General features: G+C 40.0%; 1 protein-coding gene and 2 long non-coding RNA genes across 6 annotated transcripts in view; 1 reads left to right on the top strand and 2 right to left on the bottom strand.

Moving 5' to 3' along the window:
* The window catches only part of zfpm1 (zinc finger protein, FOG family member 1), a 107,671-nt gene that overhangs the window by 81,396 nt on the left and 5,238 nt on the right, over positions 1 to 21,037 (top strand). Inside the window, exons 4-9 of one of the 2 annotated variants that reach the window (XM_006641277.3) lie at positions 878 to 1,011; positions 16,616 to 16,718; positions 17,264 to 17,485; positions 19,120 to 19,347; positions 19,701 to 19,796; positions 20,803 to 20,949. In XM_006641277.3, coding sequence (XP_006641340.3) covers positions 878 to 1,011; positions 16,616 to 16,718; positions 17,264 to 17,485; positions 19,120 to 19,347; positions 19,701 to 19,796; positions 20,803 to 20,949 — 930 coding nt within the window. The remainder of the gene's footprint in view (positions 1 to 877; positions 1,012 to 16,615; positions 16,719 to 17,263; positions 17,486 to 19,119; positions 19,348 to 19,700; positions 19,797 to 20,802; positions 20,950 to 21,037) is intronic. The other variant, XM_015368117.2, reaches the window with a different exon arrangement.
* LOC138224381 (uncharacterized) lies at positions 13,715 to 15,752 on the bottom strand. Its single transcript, XR_011182860.1, has 2 exons — positions 14,754 to 15,752; positions 13,715 to 13,826 (listed from the first exon to the last, which is right to left on the bottom strand). It is a non-coding gene; the product is annotated as an uncharacterized lncRNA (long non-coding RNA).
* Positions 16,850 to 21,037, bottom strand: part of LOC138224380 (uncharacterized) — a 42,604-nt gene continuing 38,416 nt past the window's right edge. For all 3 annotated transcript variants that reach the window (XR_011182857.1, XR_011182858.1, XR_011182859.1), the window contains exon 3: positions 16,850 to 17,526. This is a non-coding gene — a long non-coding RNA (uncharacterized lncRNA). The remainder of the gene's footprint in view (positions 17,527 to 21,037) is intronic.

Raw genomic sequence — 21,037 nt, forward strand, 5'->3', positions numbered from 1 at the left:
ATCCTTTTCAAAAGTCCAAGTTGTTTCATCATATACTACAATGCTAGAATCAGAAATCGCAGCAATAATGATAAAACAAACCCCTCAGGAAGTGGTTTCTGCATTAGTACTGTTTAGGTAGGACAATCTGTTTGATTTCAAATACTGTATTACACATGAAGGATGTGAATATGATAAATTTACAGTTTTTAGTTTATTTTCATAGTAATGCAAATTGGTGCAGAAGAACATGAGACTACATGGCTCTAAGGCCTTGAGGTGTCTACTTGTGTTATTTGGAGAAGGGTGACTTTTTTCCCCCTTTACAGAATTATTGAGCGCCAATGTTCTGGTATTTTAATACATGGAAATTGTCTTCTTCTACAATATCAATTTTCATGTGAAGAGTACAAGACAGTCGTGTAAGTGTAAGCATAGGTGTTGCAATGTCAAATATCTATTTAAAGTGGAAGATTACACACTGTAACTGTGTCACTGGACTTCATGTGAATTCATGTGTTAGCTACTGTATAGGAACTTCTAGGGGGACTTAAGGGAATGTGTCTAATAAGTAGTAAGTATATGACTTAAGGCTCCTTTTGCAGTTGTACTATACGAGTTCAGAGTTAACTATGGCAGCTCCCAGTAGATACAGTCAGCGAAGCTTTGAAAAAACGGTGTAATAATATCTATAAATGGGAGTGTGTAAGTGTATTTTGTTTTATTTAATCCTGATATTACTCAGCTTGCCAAGTATTGCTTTGAAAAATGTTATGCCTTTTGTAGACATTGTTACAGAAGAGGTTTGCTTCTTAGCAGTGCAAGTTTTGCCGCTGTGTTTGATCCCAGAAATAATGCTGGCTGGATCTCAAGGAGATAATGTTCTGTGTTTGTGCAGATGAGCTGGAGCTGTGCGTTGCCGATGGAGACGCTAAAGTCCGGGCTAGACAGAGACTTCTGATCGACACCGTCTGGGGACCGTACAGAGGGAAGATTCAACAGGAAGACGCCACTGAGGAACAGGCCAGAGAGGTGAGAGGAAACTCGAGCTGGTGAATGAAATCATTTTGAAGCCCCTTTTTCTAATGCGCTCTGAACATCCTTCATTCAGCTGTTCAAAGCAGTGCTATCGTTCTGAAACATCTTACTGGACATTGTTTTGTCTGTTCATCAAGGCATTTCAAGGAAAAGCAAGACCCTGCTTTGAATAAGAACTATTCAAGGAGAGAAAAACGTACTTTTATTATTGAAATTTGGTAAATAAAATTCAGAACTTGGCAGTAAGGATGTTGTAGCTCCCTGAGAGTTCTCTCCTCTGAGGACAGATTCATTTTTCTCCCTACAATGTCTTTCAAATTCCTCGAAGGAAGATTTATTTTCAGATATATTATTCAGGTTTAAAATCACCATGGACTGTGATTGTGTCTATGGAGCTACTAACTGCTCATCCTAAGTGAAGCTAATTCACTTATTTTAATTGATGATGTGTTATAACTAATAATTCATTTTACAGCATGATAATGTCCCAAAACATGACAAAACAAGGTGTTTGCTGGGAGAAGAGAAGTGGAAGTTCGTAGACTGATCAAGTCAGTCTCCAGATTTAAATTCGATTGTATGTGGATTTAAAATTTGAAGCACTGGCATAGATTCGAATTGACTGAAGTGAGGCACTTATATGTTAAGTGTTTTGTGAGGTTAATGGATTGCAAACCCCATGTGGTTATTGTTCTGAAATGTGCTTCCCATACTTAGGATCACTTGAAATCACGGGGTCGAATTAAAATGAGATAAAACATGTTAATTTATTAGATATTTTATTACCCTTATCATTTGGATTAATCTTATGATCACTTTTACAGATTTCTTGATAGTAAAACAAATTAAAAACTTTGGCTTTGCTGTCCCAGTACCTTTGGAAGGCGCAAAAGATGTGGTCAGATTGATTGTTCTTCAGATAAACTGGCTCAAATTAAGAGGCAAACTCGCACAGAATGGAGTTGCAATGCATCGTTTGCATTTAGTTTTATCAGGAGCACCTGTCTCTTCACTGCCTTGTGTTTAATACTTAGGTGGAGCAGATCTTCATCCCAGTCCACTTTGCCATTTTCCTTTTCTGATGATTTAAACTGGCTCCTCCAGTTAGCTTCTGGCAAATCATGCAGTGCTCCTGCAATCACAAACGAGACGCATTCAGAACTCGTTAGAGCTCAATCGTAAATTATCCGATTAATCTCATTCTCTCGAGGAGAGACGCATAGCCAGTGCTACTGACTTTTGAAGCTTTGTTTCGTTTTTGTTTTTGTCACGTCCTGCTCTTGACAGTCTTCCATATTCCTGGTTTTTAAATGGATGTCTTAGTGTTGGCTCTGAAAAATTTTCACCGCTTTCACAGATTAAAATGTATGTTGTGACTTTTTATTTGGCGTTCCATGGTCTGAAAAGTTCCGAAATGCTGCTGGTTTTGTTTCTTGGTGCGTCTTTTTCAAGCAAGCGTACACCATCTTATCTGTTAAAAATGTGACCTCTGATTAACCCTTACCTCCCTCCAGCCCACCCTCCCCCTTCTTTTTATCTCTCCCTGGCGCCATCCTTCTGGACAAGAGTCCAGAATGATTGATTTCTCGTTGATAGTCGCTCATTTCTAAGATTTCATTTATTATCAGAATTCTTCCCTCCCATCCTCTCTCTCTCTCCCCCTAATGCTCATGTTCAGGCAAAGGTTCTTATCATTTTGGCTTTGTTGATGATTTCCAGTTTGGCCCAGCCTCTTTCCCCGCTATCTTGGAGCTGAATAACTGAGGAAGGGCTCTGAGTATTAGCTAGAGATAGCAGCTGATGACATGTTCCAATAGGATCTACATGGCTGTGGCATCCATTCAGAGAAGTCTACAGTCCCAGGCCTGGTCAGTCTGGGGCTGACAAGAGAAAACCACTGCAGGGGGTTGTTTTGTTTCTGTGAATAATGATGAGGCATTTATGACTATGTAATTCAGGTTAGAAAGAAGGGAATGTCATTTGTTCCATCTTACTGTATTTGTTTGATTGCCTTAGCTGCCTATTGATCCAAGAATCTAAGTGCATCTAATTTTGTATGTGTCCCAAGTGTGTGTTTCATTGTTGGAGTGGTTCTTTTCATAGACTTTGGATCACGTTTTGGTTTCCACCAACCCTGTTAGCGCAGAGCTAAAGAGATTTCATCCAGCAGTGAACTGAAGTGTTCAGTAGTTTATCAGGGGGCAAGTAGATTTATAACTGAGAACAGGAAGCACTTCTTTACACAAAGAATCGAGGACTGCAGAACAAGTTACTCAGCTGTATAATCGGCGCTGCTACTTCAGGTTCCTTTGAGTAACAGTAGGATGGGATCCTCAGATTAGAGTAAGCTGCTCAAAACCAAAACAAGCTAGATGGGCCAACAGTTTCCTCTTCATTTGTAACCTTTTAAAGTTATGTTCAGGAATAGCTTGCTCTATTACTCGGGAGCTTGCATTGGCTTTTGGTTTTCATTCAGCCTGAGCGTGTAGTAATTCAAAGTCAATTGCATTTCTTTTCTTTTCTGCATTTGTCCAAAATATTCATTTAGTTTTATATTTAATGGAACCCACCGTATACTGGCATACAGAATCAACGCAAGCCTACAGAAGTGCACACCAATTTGATCTGCTGCATTTCCTAAAATACCTGTACCCCTGTAGTGTATTGCTGTTGTGTGGCTAGATAACAGTTACACCTGTTTCTCTGTTTTCTTCTAACTTGAGTACACAGAGCTGTTGCCATTGTGTTCATGAGAGATTTATATTAATTTTTTGTCAGTCTATTTGTCAGTAAAGCTCTTGTCCTGTAATTGCACACAGATGTCTGGGCTGACGGTCTTGGAGTGGAGAGTTAAGCAAAATTCCACATCAGTGTGCAAACGGGCTGTAAGATTTGAATTTATTTAGTTTCGACAGGGGACAGGATAGAGGAGAGCTAGATGGAGATTTATAAATCTTCAAAGGGCAGAAGAAAACCATAAAACTCCAATTAGTGCGTCAAACAAAGTGGTGTCAGAGGGATTATAGGACATCTTGCTTACTGAATAGATGAAGCTGATGCAGAACTGGAGAGACATTTTACATTTTCCAACCTTTTTGTTAAATATCTGCTGCTGCCATATTAATGTAATGGTGTATGTTTAACAGCAAAAGATAAAGTACTTCTGGATTCTGGATTGTTCTTCTGGATTGTTCTTTCCAGCTGTTTCTTCCTCAGCTTGTTGTAAACTTATGCATTTCCAAGCACAGGTGGTATTGTATTTAGGAAGTGTAGTGTACAAAAAAGACTGACATTCAGAGAGGAAGAGGCGAGTAAACACAAATCCACTTTTTGGGATTTAGTGATATCCCATTTGAATTCAGTCAATAGCTTCTGGCATATTTACTTCCATGATTTATGTTCAACAATGGTTCAGACAATGATCTGGCATCATTCCATTCTGTTGGTGGCAGACTCCAAGCAAAGCCAGCATGTAAAGCATTTTATGAACAAATTTGCATCTATTTGGCCCGTAAAGATCTGCTATCGGTTTAATACTAGGCTGCACTAACGCTCAACAAGGCCCACTCCCTGTGGTAATATGCACTTTCACTTAAGCAGAGAATCTGAAAGGATATCAAAACAAGTTAGAGCACTAAACGGTTCATTTACAAATGAGTCCCAGTGCAGTATTTGCACTCTTGAAGATGCTGCAGTTTGCCAGTGAATCAGAGTGTTAAAACCTTGGGTCTGTGCTCATCCGGAGCAGCTGGGTTTCATAAATGGTTTCCCTCATGTGATGTGTCCCAAAGGTCGCGATAAGCCCTAAAGCCCTACCTCCAGAACCACACTTTTGCAACGTGGAGCAGGTGTGGACTTAAGGTGCGAGAGCTTTCAAGGTTGCGCTGTTACCAAAAGAGTCTTAGGACACGCTTGGGAGGCATCACTTGCCGGTCACGGCCAACTTCCAGACTGAATATGATCTCACCTGTCCCGACACAAAAGAAGTACACAAAGGACAGTACGTGTTCATTCGTGTAGTACGGGCTCGACTCAAAACAGGTGAACTAAACTAAATAAGGAAAACTTGGCAATAGCACTCTGTTAATTCAAAGCTTTGTACTATTAAAAGCATTGTCTTTCCGTGTACAAAATGCACCGTACTGTAAACAACTCTTCAAAAGTCAAAATGCTGTAGTCAGTTAACAAAATAATATTAATAGCTTTACCTCAACACTTCAGACCTAGAGTACATATGAATCTAAAGTAGCCTAATTGTTTTTACGTGAAACTCTAAAAAAGTTCAATTTTACTTCAACTTCAATATTTTCTTCTCCATGGCAGCTTCACTCCGATGTGATAGGTTACAACATGAAATGTCACCTTTCCGCGAGGAATGTGGGTTATAACCTTCAGAACTCTAGTCTGATGCGGACTTGTTAGAAGGGTGCAGTAAGGGCTGCTTGGGGTGCTGTGAAACACAATTTAGAAGTGGGACACCCCAAGGCCTTCATATGATTGCAATTTTGCAAGTATGGCTTTTGGGACATGGTCATTGTACGCACCTGTCCGGCTGTGCTTGGAAGGATAATATCTGAAGATATTCCGTCACATGACTTTCTCTTATACAGATTAGTAGGTCAAAACTCTGGAAGTGTTCTCATTTTTTGTTACTTCAAAACAATACATTTATCAAGATCTGAAAAATATTTTTAGTTACTTCTCTGCAGACCTAAAAATCGTTTAGAACTAAAACATTTTCCTGCAATTTCATGTTATGTTCACCATATTATAGTTACTGTTTGCTTTCAGGTTGAGTGTATAGGCCAGTCTGTAAACTGCTTAGTGATATCTTTTCTTTTCAAGTAGAAACATAATTTGTTTTTTAATTTGATAGAGTTACATATAGAATTCCAAGGAAAGGCAGGTTGCTGATCTCCGTGGTGGTTGTGTATATTATTATTACAAACTTAGTTTTGAAACCATCTCTTAGTTGTCATCGTACAGTTATGGAAATGTCACCATTTGCATGGTTTAAGATTCTGCAGTTGCCCCTGTGGTGACTTATCTATTCTGAGCAATTCTTTTCTTGTATTATTAAATGAACCAGTAAAATTGGTGCTACTGTATAAGAATTACTGGAGCTTAGTTCCAACAAAACAGTAATGTTTGACATGCAAAACTACGAAATCTAATCAGTTTATTTCTGGTTGCTCAGAAGGTTTATGAGAATCCTGGAAAGTGTTAATAGTACTTTAAGGAAGAAAAAAGAACAGGTATTATTTTTACTCATGAAATTGACAGATTTGTTTATGCCAGGCAACGTATTGTGCATTTGTACCAATTTACACTCCTGTGCATTTTACTGAAGCATCGAGTGCTTTACTCAGGGGTACAAGAACAATTCCCTGCCTGTGATTTGAACCCACAAACCCAGTTCTAAGGGTATTGAATGTGGTTATTATTCAGTGACAGTCTTCGATGAGATGAGAAGAGATGAAGAAGGCTTTCAAAACTGTTTTCACCTGTGCAGAATTTGATTTTAACCACCAAAGCAAACTGAAATTTCTTTAAATCTTAAAACGTTTTGAAAAAATATTTTTCCACCTCCACCATGGCTAAATTTAGGGTGATTTGTTTTCTTAAAATCTAGGTGTTATACATCTACCAAATCTGGATAACAATTCATGCATCAAAAGAAATACGAGAAAATGTAAGTATAAGAACATATTCAAATGGTCATTCCTCTACTTGCCCATTTTGTTTTATACTTTGTGTCATTTCCAGCGGTTGTGCTATGAATGTTACAAGACATTTTAACCACGTATCCCAGGAAAAGAAAGCAGTACAGTCATTAAAGATGCTTTGTCTTCATTAATGAACAGGTCAAGTTATATGATGTAGATGTTATTTGCAAATTGCTAACCAGCCTTGATTCCTTGAACAGCTCTGCATGGCGGGTAGAGTCTCAAGGGGTAGTGGGTCAGAGCTCTCTCAGCTCTCAAGGTAAACCAGGCTGGTGGTGTCATGGAGGCTGAGCCACCCATAAGTCAGTGTGGAGTTTATAGGAAGTCAAAACGTGATCGGCTCTGTGGGAGGGCAGGCCAGCAGCATCTTCCTGCATTTTCTCCTTTTCTTTATATGTGGGACTCTTTTTAATCTGCAAATGACTTGGCAAACAATACATAACAAAAAAATGGCAATTCTAAATATATAACATATAAGCAGCAGATTTTAAGAAAGCATCTGTGAGTGACCTCTTATAGCCGTCTGGGAGGAAGTGTGCTGGGGGTCCTGGATGAATTACAGAAAGCACTGTGTATGCTTCTCAGCTCTCCCTCATAAAGCAGAGGTCCTGCATTTTCCAGATTTTGCATTCACAGCTGGCCTGCTGAAGGGGAGTTTCCTCATATTCCAAAGTCATCCTATTGCAAATGTAATATTGTCTTCAAAACATTGCTGTTAATGGATCTTAATCTTCCTTATGCATATTAAAATATTAACATATTAATATAGCCTTTTCCTCAATTGGGTTCTATTGAAATAATATTCTCAGTGAATTGTCACGATATTGCATGTCCTCTTGTTTTTCTGCTGTGGGTGGTGTGCTGTGAGGAATACACTGTCACCCTGGTTGGTGTGTGTGACAAGGAAAGTGCCTTGGATGAGACATGCAAGTTGTATGTTGCCAATTAAGCACAATGCAGAAATGCTCTTAGACTGCTTTCACGCCTCTTGTGGAAATCCACCCTGAGGCATGGCACTAGACAGAGCTAATACCTAGTTCAAAGCTTTATCATGCATAAATGTCTTTAATCATGTTTTAGAAACAACCACAGTTTCATAATCCCTAATAATCGTAGCTGGAGAATTCTGCTGATAAACCCCACCACCCACGGTTTTTAAGTCACAGCCCTAGACGTGGTCATCAAAGGACATGTCAGGTGACTAATCTGGCAACAGCCCAGGCAGAGATAACAACTCTGTGCCATGGATAATTGTATAAGCAAAATCGGGTATTTTAAATATCCCATCGCTTTAATACTCTGTCCAGTTCAAGCAACCCATTCATTTCATCTTTCGTTCTTGTGTTTTTGATCTTGACGTTTTAGATTGTTGCATTTGGAACAAATGTGTTGGTGTTCCCTTCGCACGTTGATAGTTTGACTATATCCACCTTGACATGCTAGCTGTTTACTGTAGGTCCACAAATATACAAGAGAGAAAATTCAGTCTCTCTAAAGGTTTTGTTCACAGTAGAATGAAAGGGAAATGATGTCACGTCTGTAAGTGTTTCAGTGGCTGACTTGTGAGCTCTTCTCTCAGATTGAAGCCTTACTCTCCCATATTCAGCTGCCCTGCAGGGCCATTCCAGTTTTTCATGGCCTTTTAGAAACTCTGCGCAAGGGTGCATGTGCTTCTTTTTTTCCACGTTAGTGAAGCAAGCAGAAGAGCTCATATGCAAATACACTTAGAGGCGCATAAAGTGAAGTGTGCTGGTTTTGAAGAGATTGCGAGCAGTTTGGCAGACTTCTGTTGTGGGTGAGGAAGGGGAATACCTCTGCTGCAGATTTCAGTAAGCCGCACATAATGTAATTGGTAAACATCAAAGATGGCTATTGTTTTTATCTGCTAACCGTTCCATATGCAAAAAAAAAACACATTTCAGAAAAAAATACTCAGTGACATCTAAGTAACAAATGAGAATCAGCGTGGACTTTATAATTATAATTATAATCTGCAACATGTAAATACAGGGAATTAAAAAATATAAAAATCTCACAAGGTGAGATGGGTTTTTTAGAGTTTGAACAGAAAATACACTTTAGGACCACCTACATTTTCTGACTGAGGACAGAAGTGCTTGGTTTAGCATTCGTCTTTTGATATCTCTGTACTTCAAGGAGCAAATAACCTCAATGGCCAGAGTAGTACAAAAATTCTAAACTTTTGTAGGCCAGGCGAATGCAGAGTCAACAGGAAAACCCTCGCCCTTTTGGTTTAAGTTGCTGTTAACAATAATATGTAAAGACCACTCACAAGACCGGCCATCTTTAATTTAACAGGTGTTTGGAGGATAAGTGGTCTGATAAAGTATTACGGCTTCCCTTTGCATGTTTTCTGAATAGCTGTGATTGGCACATTTTGTACTTTTAGAATGCTTGATTCTTTTTGTTCTCCTTGTAGAGTAGCAGTAGTAGAATAGCGAAGTAGCCCTATGCGTTTTCAGATCTTGGCTCGCCCCTCTGAGCTCCACAACTGCACAGTGGGGAGAATAGAGCAGACTCTTTGACCGAGCAGTATCACAACCCCATTCCAGAGGCTCTGCTGCTGTGGGAGGAGAGGCACTGCCTGCCTGCAAGCACCTGGGAGGCTGCAAGGCTCACTGTGTCACTGACAGCTGAGAGAGTGCTAGTTGACTAGTTCCTCTCTGCCCTCCCAGCACTTGGACAGTCCCAGTCATAGTCAGCTAGTGATGTGACCCAGGATCGCAGATCTTAACCCTGTGCCTGTCTGAGCCACTCGACAAATGCCTTGATTGGTTTTGCTTCCTCTTGACCTATTCATGAGTTTTAAAAAGACCTGCATCTTTAATCCTCTTGAACATCTATGTCATACAGACTACTCAAACAGGATTTCTAATAGCATAGATAGATATAAAGAGGTCCCACTACCTTTCAGTTAAAATACTAAACTTAAACCCTTCAGTTATCTAAACTGCTTTATATTTTGCAGTTTAATGGGGGTGGGGTAATATTGAATCTTAAAGCCTAATCTCTAGCAATTCACAACGCTCTCCAGGAGTGGCTCATTTTGAAATCTCTTATCTCTTTTTTTAAGTTTTGCAGTTCTATATTTTTACATGACATTTGCATGCATCTCATCATCTTCAATAATGTTTTCTTGGAAACCCAGGCTCAGGGATATATCTGTCACCGAGGACAAGGGCACCAGCGGATGTGCAGATCGAGTTGCTGATGGTTATCGTCCAGAGGGTTTACACACTGACCTCTTTGTTAGGGACCGCGCTGGCCTCTCCCTCCCCATCAGTTGGAGATTTAAAGTGACCGTGCCTTGGCTGCTTTTTAAAGACGGACCACTTGGCAAAATTCATAGTGAATGTAGTCTCCCGAACAAAAGCTTCAAAAAAATTAGCAGGACTATACAAAAAAATACCACATAATTCTGAGGCCAAAAGGCCTGCAGTTTCCTGTAAATATCCTACAGTACTTCCTTCCTATCCTGCAGGATAGAAAAAATAAATACATTTTAGGAGACTTGTGAAAATACGTTATTCAATCAAAATTTTAGAATTGCGCATTGACTCTTAAATTGGGTATGCCTTCTTGAATAGCATAACAATTTTAAAAGCTATTCCATACTTGTTTAGTTTTGTCTCTTTGAAGCTTTTGAAAGAAATATTGCATATACTAAAAGCTTGTGATCTTTGCATGCATTCAGTTGTTTTATTTTTTAGTACTATAGTTATAAATGAGCATTCATTTTTGAAGGAGCAAAGCAGACTAGCTTTTAGGCCCTGATGATAGCAGGCATTTTGAAAAACGTTCTTCAGTCTCTTGCTTTCTCTTTTATTTACAGTGTCTTCCATGACATCAGGCCTGAGAAAATTTGTACTTGTGTAAATCATAAGTAGCACTAAGTTAAAGGATTTCTTATCATACATCACGTTAAAGCAAAGAGTTTTTTGCTTGTCAAATCAGTGTTTTTCAACTGTAATCATAATGGAGGGCTGACATCAACAGTACAGTTCACATGCTTGGATGTTCATTGGACTCTTGATTAACATGGTGCTTCTGAAGACACAGCTACTTGTTTAAATAGGGACTTGTAGTATGAGACAGCTGAATAAAATGAGGGAGATTTTGGCAGTCTTTGTTTTTGAAAGTGGCTTGAAGTGTTTAGATAAGTATTACAAGGCCTGATTCTTGAAGAGTGCAGACTGTGAGAAGACCTTATTCTGGGGTATAAACTCTTCACAGACAGAGAATTAATCCAGTTGACTTCTCCATATTTAGCAGTGAAACATTGCCAGAAAACACAAGTAGAACAACTAAGTAAAACTACATTTAAGACTAAGAACTGTCTTCAGTATTTTACACAAAGTGTTGTAGGAGTCTGGAAGAAGTCATAGGAAAAAAACAGCTTTCTCCAAGAAACAGCTGAGTGTTGTGAATGAGAAAGGGTAACTTTCTTAAATTATAGTCAGAGAGGGGTAAAATGTACTGTTTAATGTAGATTTACATTGTCCTAATTAAAACTTGATTTCACTTTCTGGAGGAAAATTAAATGATATTTCTGTGTAGACTGTTTACTGTTTTTAGTCTTTCTTTAAAGATCAAATTAAGATATTTTTTAATAAGTAAAGCCAGCAGCCATATCACCCTGCAACTCACAACTGGCAACCCACTGAAGCTCAGCAGGTGTGAGCCTGGTCAGTACCTGGAAGGGAGACCTCCAGGGAAAAACTAAGGTTGCTGCTGGAAGAGGTGTTAGTGGAACTAGCAGCAACCTTAGTTTTTCCCTGGACTAGCTGCCAAACAGCCTAGATGGGTGAAGGTCCTCCTCTTAATTTCTAACCATTCTTATGTTCTAATTCATTGTTAGTGGAGTAGACAGTCTGCACACTGGGTGAATAATGGCCATTGTCTTTCACAAGCCTGAGTGCCTTAACTCCTCCCTACCGATAATAATGGGCTCCAAGTTGTACAGTACCAGCGATTTACCAGACCGATCATTCTTTACATACTGCCTGAATATGGCCAGAATACCATTTAGAATGAAAAGACTGCATGTAAAGTTGGTCACGTGTCATTCTTTTGAGGTTTGTGAGAGTCTTTTCCGTTAGCTCTACTTTAACATAAAAGCATTGTAATTACTTTTACCTGCAAGTGCCTGAAAAATTAAAAGTCATAAAAGTGAATTTATGTATTTATGTGAAGTCTGTGAAGCACACTCATACGTATGAGACTTTAAATTAAAATACAAGGAGCACTAGGGTAAGTATTCATCACATAATTTATCTCCGTAGGCACATTTATCTATGCTGACATAAAAATGACACCATTTCTGACCTCTGTTAAGTGCATATGTTTGTTCCATTTTTTGCAGATAAAACTTAATTGAAACAGACTCTGGGTTTAGTTTTAACATTATCATCATCTTAATGACTGTTTGACATAACAAGATAGGTTTGATGAAGAGCGGTTCAACTCTTTCTGCGTCTCTTCTCTTCTCCGGGGCTGTGGACAGCACAGGGGCCTGAATTCTTTAAAGTTCTTGCAGCAGCGCCAGCAAAAATGGTTGAACACACCGCAGAGGACATCAGGAAGGCTTTTTTTTTTGCTGAAAAAATGGATAGCAAAAATAAACTGGGCAGGCATCATTAGCATTCCTGTTTTATCATACTTAGAACAGGGTGTTTCTCGGTGTGATAAGCTGAGGGGTGATGAGGGCCCTGACAGAGTTGGGTTGAAAGACTGGAGTTGTGATGGGAGGGAGGGGGGGGGGCGAGGAGAGGCGAAAGGAGGGGGGGGTTAATATCAGACCAAATAATTAGATTTCATATCGTTACCCAGGCAGCAGTGAAGGGATAAGAGAGATTAAAACATTCCTCCTCTGATTAATATTCATAAGAGGCACGGGGCCGGAGAAGGGGCTTAATCTTCGCGTCAAAGACTTATTTTTTTTCTCCAGCAAGAGCTTAAGATTTTCAAAGTAGCTCCGTTCCGGAGGAGGAACTATGATGCTTTCGGTAGAAGGCGCTTCATTTCTGTGCGAGGCGCTAACAGCTGTCCAGCGGAAGCTTGTGCAGTGAGGAAAGCATACAGGACAGGTGTTTAGAGGTGATATGGAGGGAATAGTACCAACCCCAGCTGCCACTGCATCTGCCCCCTGAAACAGGGTTTTTGTCTCTGCTCCCATCCCTCTCCTGTAGCAGTGTTAAATGCCACGAGAATATTCGGGGTACCATATGAGACAAAGAGAAGCATGGAGCAGTGGTTTGGGGTTTGGACTCCTAAGTAGATGGCTGTGGGTTCAAATCCCCACTACCTATAGGACAAGATACTTGGTTGCTCTGGTCCATCAAGATGCATAAATGGGTACTAGCATTGCCCTGAGTAACCCTGTTAGGAGATAAACATCCCCTCATCCCCCCAGAGCCGTCAGACTCTCTGTCTATCAGCACTACAGAAACTCATGTCATTTCCCACCTGATGAACCATTGTGCTCATGCACAATATGATGTGATGTTTTTTACAGTTTAGAAAAATGCCAGGCTTGCTGTTACAGCCCTCTGGGATTGGAGATGTTCAAAAACTGGTTCTGCAGTAGATCTATTGCTTTTGCGCTCCCATTATTGAGTCTAGGCCAAGCTGTAGGCTTGTTAGTGATATTCAAGTAGCGTGTATTTTCCAATGCCATTCAAGGAATTATTTGGTGTTGAATCCCCTTTCAGAGATATCTCTCACTGGTGTGTGCTGTTATTTCTTAACACTTCACAAAATTCTGCTATAACAAATAATCTAAAAATGAGTGTTTTACAAAGCCATGCTGTATAAGGTTGTGTAAAAGGTGGGCTTTTTATAAATGTTTTTAGTGACAAAAAAATAATAATAAGAGGAATGCCACCCTTTAAAGTTGACTTAAATTACATTTTTTTAGAAGACAAATCAGACTGAAATCTTCAAACTCACCATTTACCTGTAACATTGGCAACAGTGATATACTGTACTGGCCCCTGCTGCCCCATAGATGTCAGCCTGTTCCAAGAGCAGCAGACAAACACTGCTTCTGAAAGCCACCCTGCGCTATAAAGAATACTGCATTAAACTGTCTGAATAACAGTTCAAAGCTGTTGAAGGACACTACTGTCTCACACATATATGTTAATAGACTGCCAAAAAAGATTTTAATGACTGAAGTGCAGGACCTTCCATTTTTTTTACCTCTTCGTTCCCAAACTGCTTGATTAAAGCCAGTGTAAATACAGTACACCTTGCTAGCATTTTTGTCCTGCAAGATCGTCCTGCACCTTGTACACACAGAGAAAACCTTTGCAGTTTACAGTACGGCGCTTCAAATCATTAACCCTTTTGTTCATGCGTTTAGAATGTGTTACTATCTTAATGAAATGAATTCATGAAATTGTGCAGAAGTGTGTATGCGTGTGTTTCTGAGGGCTATTCTATCTGCATTGGCCTTTCCTTTCAAAATACAAAATAAAGTCTTGTTAAATTAGTCTGAAACAAATTAGAGCAGGCACGCAGTGCTTGTGGCTGCATGCTGCAAAGATATTGGGTTTCAAATTAAAACAAAAGGGGAGATATCTTGGAATCAGAGAGTGTTCCCGATGAAATACAATACTGCAGGTCTTTAGGCTAGAACTGCCATAATTAGAAATAAACCTTTTAGCATGCAGCCTTCTCTTTTTCTCTTTCTCACCCTCTATTTTAATAATTTTTTGCTCTAGGTTTGAACTGTGTCTTTCATTCTTTCAAGTCTGTAAAATCAATTTGGTAGCGCGTCTGTAATATCAGCCCCAAATGTGCCCCCTGGCACAGCACATAACTTTGTGGAACCGATTGTCTGTGCAAGTCAAAGTACAGCCACAACACGGTCTTAATGACAGATTGCTTAGATAGCTATAGCAAACTACTGCCCCCTGGTGGCTCCCTTGCTAACACGCCAGTGGTTCTCAGAGTTTTTAAGTTATAATAATAATTCCTTACACTTACATAGTGCTTTTCTGGACACTCCACTCAAAGTGCTTTTGGTAATGGGGATCCCTTCCACCCCCACAGCCTCCCCTGGATTGAGTGTCTGTGATGACTGAAAATGTTGAAGCCCAGGTGACAGTTTTGTCTAACTAGATAAAATAAGGGAAATAAGGTCCAAGGTTGGGGGAGGGTATTGCAGAGTGTGTCCATTTCACAGCCTGTCGCCCAAAATTCAGATTACACCCATAATGAGGGTTGCATGAAACTCAGATACTCATCGGTAAAGGCGGTTTCAGAATAGAGAAAATGAATGAATAATGTGCTCGTGTAGACTTCAGAGAACGTCATGCCTTGGTGAGAAATCCAGTTAATCACTCAAGTTGATAAAGGAGTAAATGGGTGGTACAGTTTTCTGGAACCACAGTTCTGCTTTTAGTTTATTTTTTGTGGAAGGTCAGTCTTCCACAGAGAACAGGGCTGTGAAGGAATGGAAGGAACGCAGTTGTACCTGGTGCTGCTTTTATACAGAAAAGGCCTGATATGTGTTTTTTTCCTGTAGATGATCACATTAAGCACTATTTGAAAAGCTCCCAGGAATGTGAGAGCTATACTGTACATATATCTTTACTGGTGTGCTCAAAATTAGTCTTTGTCCTAGACTACAGACGTGGGGCTAAAATAACCTCTGTCAGCAAGACTTTAATTTCTCCAGCTGGTATATCGCACTCTGACCTGTGGTACAGTTGCATTCCTCCTGAGACACAGAAGAGGCCTTTAACACTCAGGGGGCCTGTTGTTTTTGATGCCATCTGTTTTATTTCCAACTGGAGTAAAGAGGCAAGGGCTGAGTTGTCCTCATCTTGTAGTCTTTTTAATCTCTTTTTCTCCTTCATTTGCTTATGCAGCTCATGCAAAGCCTCCCCTTGCTAGGCCGGTGTGTTGCCCAGGGTGGCGCAGTGTGAGACACGCCGCACGCCTTTGTTTCTTTCATCTGGGCCTCTTCATTATCTGCTTCAACGCAGGTCACGAAATAGCACCAGTAATGCTTATTTTTGTTTTTTCTAAACATTCAAAAATGCACTGTAACTCAACTCGGGATCAGTATGAGGCTTCAGGGCTGCTGCACACGTGAGCGGGAGACTGATACTGTATGTCGTGGGGAAAAAAGTGTAGCTTGTATTTGGCAGTGCTCATTTCCATATTCATATGGCAGAGCTATATTATATCCACACAATTTTGGGTTGGAATTGAAGCAGTTGCCACCATTTCTTCTGATCTTCACATCATTCTTTTTGCCTCTTGAAGGCCCTTAGATTTGCCCTGTAACTGGCATCTTCAGTTCACTGGTTCACAGCCAATTGGCAGCTTTGTCTAACCCTCTTTTAAAGGGTCTTCCCCGCCTACGAGCCCCTTCTCACTCTGATACAGGGATTTATGTCGGCCTGTCCATGCTGATCATCTCCAGCATCCAAACCATCTCAGACCATTCTTGCAAATTCTTGCAGCCTGACCTTTTCTGCTCACCCTCAATCACACACACACACATCGGTGAAAACGTTTCAGGCTTTTCATTTGCACAGCATAGATCTCTGCTTTTAAGTCTTTGTTTTGCTACTATTTAACCATATGTACCATGGCTGGCCTGAGAGCACAATCTGCTCATCTACCTGCCTTCATCTGCCTTCCTGAAATCCTTCAGGTTTTCTACAACTACTTGCCCAAAGTACCTCAGTTGTTGATATTTACAAAAAATGAAGGTACACATTGGAATACATGGATTTCCAACTCCATTCAATCACAGCTTAAATAAAATTAAGTTAGATAAAATTATAGTTCAGTAATCTCCAAGCGCCTTATTTTGTATGTATTTTTTTTACCAGGGGCCCACATTTAAACTTCTGCTCGAAGATGAAGAATGCTGGCTCTTGAAACTTTCATTTTCCTCCAGTGAAGGTGCAGCAAATTCCACTGTTTACAGCAAAGGTGGGTGTAAAGAAAGAGCTTCTTGAATCTGAAAAATGGTTATTTGTATTTTAAAAAATCAGATTAAAAGAAAAGAAAAGATCTTAAACTGGAAAAAGGAAAGAGATGAAGTATAAACTTGAAGTCAAATCTTCGCTTTTTAAAATCCATTAAGTTTATTTTTAATTGCCTTTTTTAAATCTTGCTTTCAACTTTCACAAATTATAAAGTTATATTTGAATGAGCGTAGGTTTTTTCAATTTTTTTCAAATTAAGTAAAACACTTAATTTGAGTTCTTTGGTTACCTGCTTTCATGCTTGTGACCACTAAAGGATGTGCTAATTTCCTTTCATCCAGAATTACAGGAGCAGGACATTTTATTTACAGGTCACAACCAGTTCATTTTTGCGTTGGCTGAAAGCTAGGTGCTAATGAATGAATCTGCATGATTAATATTCAAAGGGAGTTTGAATATAGTTCACAGAATAGTACTTCAAGAGTTCTGCAGCTTTTCCATTAAAAAATGACCTTGCCCTGAATGTTCTGCATCTGTTTTCACTTCCAGGTGAGGAGGTTTACTGCAAGCTGACCCAAGGGGTGTCAGAAGGGGAATGTTTGACTGCTGTTCTAACAGCGAGCCCTGCAGAGGAGTCCACTCTGTCCAAGTCCAGTACTGCCCGGGTGAAGGAGGAATCTCTGCCCTACCCAGCGGCACTGCACTCTGACATTCAGCTTCTCCCGCAGCAAGCAGGCATGGCAGCCATCTTGGCCACAGCCGTTGTCAACAGTAAGTCCAGCCCGCAACCATTCAGACACCACAGTAAGGGCCTGTACAAAGCCACAAAAGCAAATAGTTTACCTGTAATATTGTCTTCCACCCTTCTGTCCATTGCAAACTTCACACTTCAAATAATAATAATAATAATAAAATAATAATAATAATAATAATAATAATAATTATTATTATTATTATTATTTATTGGATTTGAAGATCTACTGAAGGCTACCATGACAACACTCTAGAATCAGTTTTCTAAAAGGATTCTTTTTACTTTTTTAAAATCTATGGAATTGTAATCATGCTTGATTCATACAGTACACTCAGCTATATTCTCCTGCTGCGGCATCTAAGCTCAGCACGTAACATACATAAAATCAGGAGGTTTACTGTTCACCGGTGCACTCCAGCTTTATTTTTAATTAGCTAGCTTTAAATTGGCTGAGCTTGGACCCTCCGAGCTTGCTGAAATCTATGACAGGCAACACCAGGTGGCAGCACAAGTTAATGGAAGAGGGTGGCATATTGTTCAGGGCAGACACGGCAACATGGTCATTTAACTGTATGATTCATGTAGTCATTCCATATATCCATATAGTGCTAACTTAGTGGTTGTTATTATTAAACTGAATATACTGAACTTGTATTGGAATACTTACTTTTAATACATTACAATCGAAATGGGTTGAATATTGAACTGTCGACATCACACAAGCAATCATCATTGAAACTGAAAGCAAAGCAGCTCGACATACTGTGCATTAATTTTGTATAAAAAAAAGAGTTAGATTTAGAGTTATGAATAGAGGTGGGGTTTGGGTTAGGCAAAGCGTGCAGTACTTTCATAAATATATACAGTATAGATTCAGATTATATGCGAGAGAAACTTCTTGAACTTTGCTTGGACACAAATATAAATGTAGTGATGAATTCACTGTTCGCCCATTTGAGATCAGTCTATTTCTTTGAATTAATATTTAAATAATAACTTCTGTGTGCTCCACTTGTACATGTAGTTTTCCAAACTTGTGCTGGTTAGGTTAATTGTCTCTACATAGTCCCTGTGTCCGAGCCTGTGCTCTGCAGTGGATCATTATTAATTTGCCTCTAAGTGATGGGTGTATCAGACATATAAGACAAAGCAGAGACACAGATGCATCTTATTAAATAATTTGCGGACAATAATTGTAGTAAAAAAAAGATCTGAACAATTAATTTTGATCCTTTAAATATTTCTCTCCAGACTTTTTTTGGTCAAAACGGCATTTTCCATTTGACATGGGTTTTTAGGTTTGTTCAAACTGACCTCAGCTAATTCACTAACCCCTAGTTTTCTATTCAGTGCTATGAACAGATATTCTGATCACATCAGATCACAATGATCAATATCAGCCCATTTTACAACAGTGCTAGTACACCTAGTACACAAACTCCTCACATAGATGTAAATATCATTAATAAGACTGAAAACAAAACCGAATTCTTTTCTTAGCCCTTGATGGTGATATAAAACTGTGCTGGGTCTCCAGCTCAATTGGTGAATTGCTTTTCACAAATATTTGAGATGCGTTACCTGGCCGTGGCTGTAAAGTAAGTGCAGGACTGCTGATTTATATTGTTCACCTTCCCTGTGTTGTTTCCAGAGGACATCTTTCCCTGCAAGGACTGTGGGATTTGGTACCGCAGCGAAAGGAACCTCCAGGCTCACCTCATGTATTACTGCGCCAGCCGGCAGAGACAGGAGCCCTCCTCCCCGCCTCAGGAGAAGCCCAAAGACTCGTACCCCAACGAGCGCGTCTGCCCCTTCCCACACTGCAACAAGAGCTGCCCCAGTGCTAGCTCGCTGGAGATACACATGCGCACACACAGTGGTAAGACATCCTCTCACCTGTGCTTCTCTGACACCCCAGCAAGGAGAGGCTGAGACTGAAAGCCCAGTTAAATGACTGTCCATTCCTTTCTTTTCACTTGCTGTCGGTGTAACTGATGTGAATCCGTATTAATTTGTAATACAGTAACTCCCTTTAAAATAGGCTGACAGCCATTCCAGGTTTTTTAACTTTCCATATTTCTAGAAAAGGTGTTGTGCTTTGCTTTAGCTTTACCGTGAATGGGACTGTCTGCTGGTCTGGGTGTATGAATGTAAACCTAGTGTTCTTCAGTTTTTCCCTGCTGTATCTTCAAAGTCACCCGAACTTTTGGTCAAAACTTCTTATCTTTTCAGGGGAGCGTCCCTTCGTCTGTCTCATCTGCTTGTCTGCCTTTACAACGAAGGCCAACTGTGAGCGCCACTTGAAAGTCCACACCGATACACTCAATGGTGAGGATCTGTCGAAAGGGTTTTATTGACCCATGTGTTGCTGGGTTTCTAAATTTGTGTGTTGAAACTTGTGCACAACTAAGACTTACTGTCTGTTGGAGACCATCAATGATTAGATGAACTGATATCACTTTAATCCTTCCTTACACCCTTCTGTGCCCTTATCAATGTCTCCAATGTAAAAGCTTAAAATTGTATTCCAGAAAGGGACTAAAATGACAGTAAGTGTGCTGTTTTTTCTGTTGATAGTTTGTTTGGAAGCTCATTTTCCACATTTGTGCTCACAGAAATGCTCTGATTCTACTTATACCAGTAAGGCTAAGCTGGCAGAAGTTCTGTTTCATGTTCTGTGAAAAATTCTCAAGGTCAGAGATAATCTGTTCATATCAACAGCAGTAATAAAGCTATTTTGTCTGGAACAGTATCTGGTTTACTACTTGTCTCCTTTCAAACGTTAACAAATTTGGGTTTCTTACAGGCTAAAGGCAGTTTATTCTCCCCATAAAGTAGATATTCACAGATTTATCTTTATTTAACTTCTGAAAACAGAGACCTTTTGGAAATGACTGATTTACAGGGAAGCACAGTGACATGTTGGTCAATGCTGTTACCTCACAGTTACAAACTCCTGGGTTCAACTCAGAGTTCAGGCATCCATACGTGTGAATGTTGCATGTTCTTTTCAAGATTTCTTTAGACATTTGTTTTCCTCTCACCTCCCAAAAGCATACTGGCTAGGTTGGATTGCTGTAAATTTGTCTTGAGCCCTGTGATATAACGGCATCCCAGCCTGAGTAGGTGTGTGCTGTCTGTTCCACTTGGCTTCCCATGCTCTGGAATAGACTCCTGTTTGCTATGATCCTCAAGTGTTTTGCTAATAATGCGTGGATGGAATTAGTCTTTGAGAGTGTTTCGTAAAATGAACACAGAACTTAAAATGAATTGCTCCACAGTGTAACATCACTGTGACGTTTTGCCCTCTGACACCCAGTTGTTGGTTCTGCAGGAGTCTGCCATGGCTGTGGATATGTCAGCACCACTCGGGACATTCTGTACAGTCACCTGGTGACCAGCCACATGGTCTGCCAGCCAGGGTCCAAAAGTGAAGTTAGCTCTCCAGGACCTGGCGTTCCAGCGATACCCTTAGCAGCAGGTACGAAGCCCTTTTCAAACACTTTGATTACTGTAAATGGGCATCAACCAAAATCAATAGTTCAGGAGGCCCTTCTCCTGAAATAACA

Source organism: Lepisosteus oculatus, chromosome 20 (genome assembly GCF_040954835.1).
Source record: "Lepisosteus oculatus isolate fLepOcu1 chromosome 20, fLepOcu1.hap2, whole genome shotgun sequence".
NCBI lineage: Eukaryota > Metazoa > Chordata > Actinopteri > Semionotiformes > Lepisosteidae > Lepisosteus > Lepisosteus oculatus.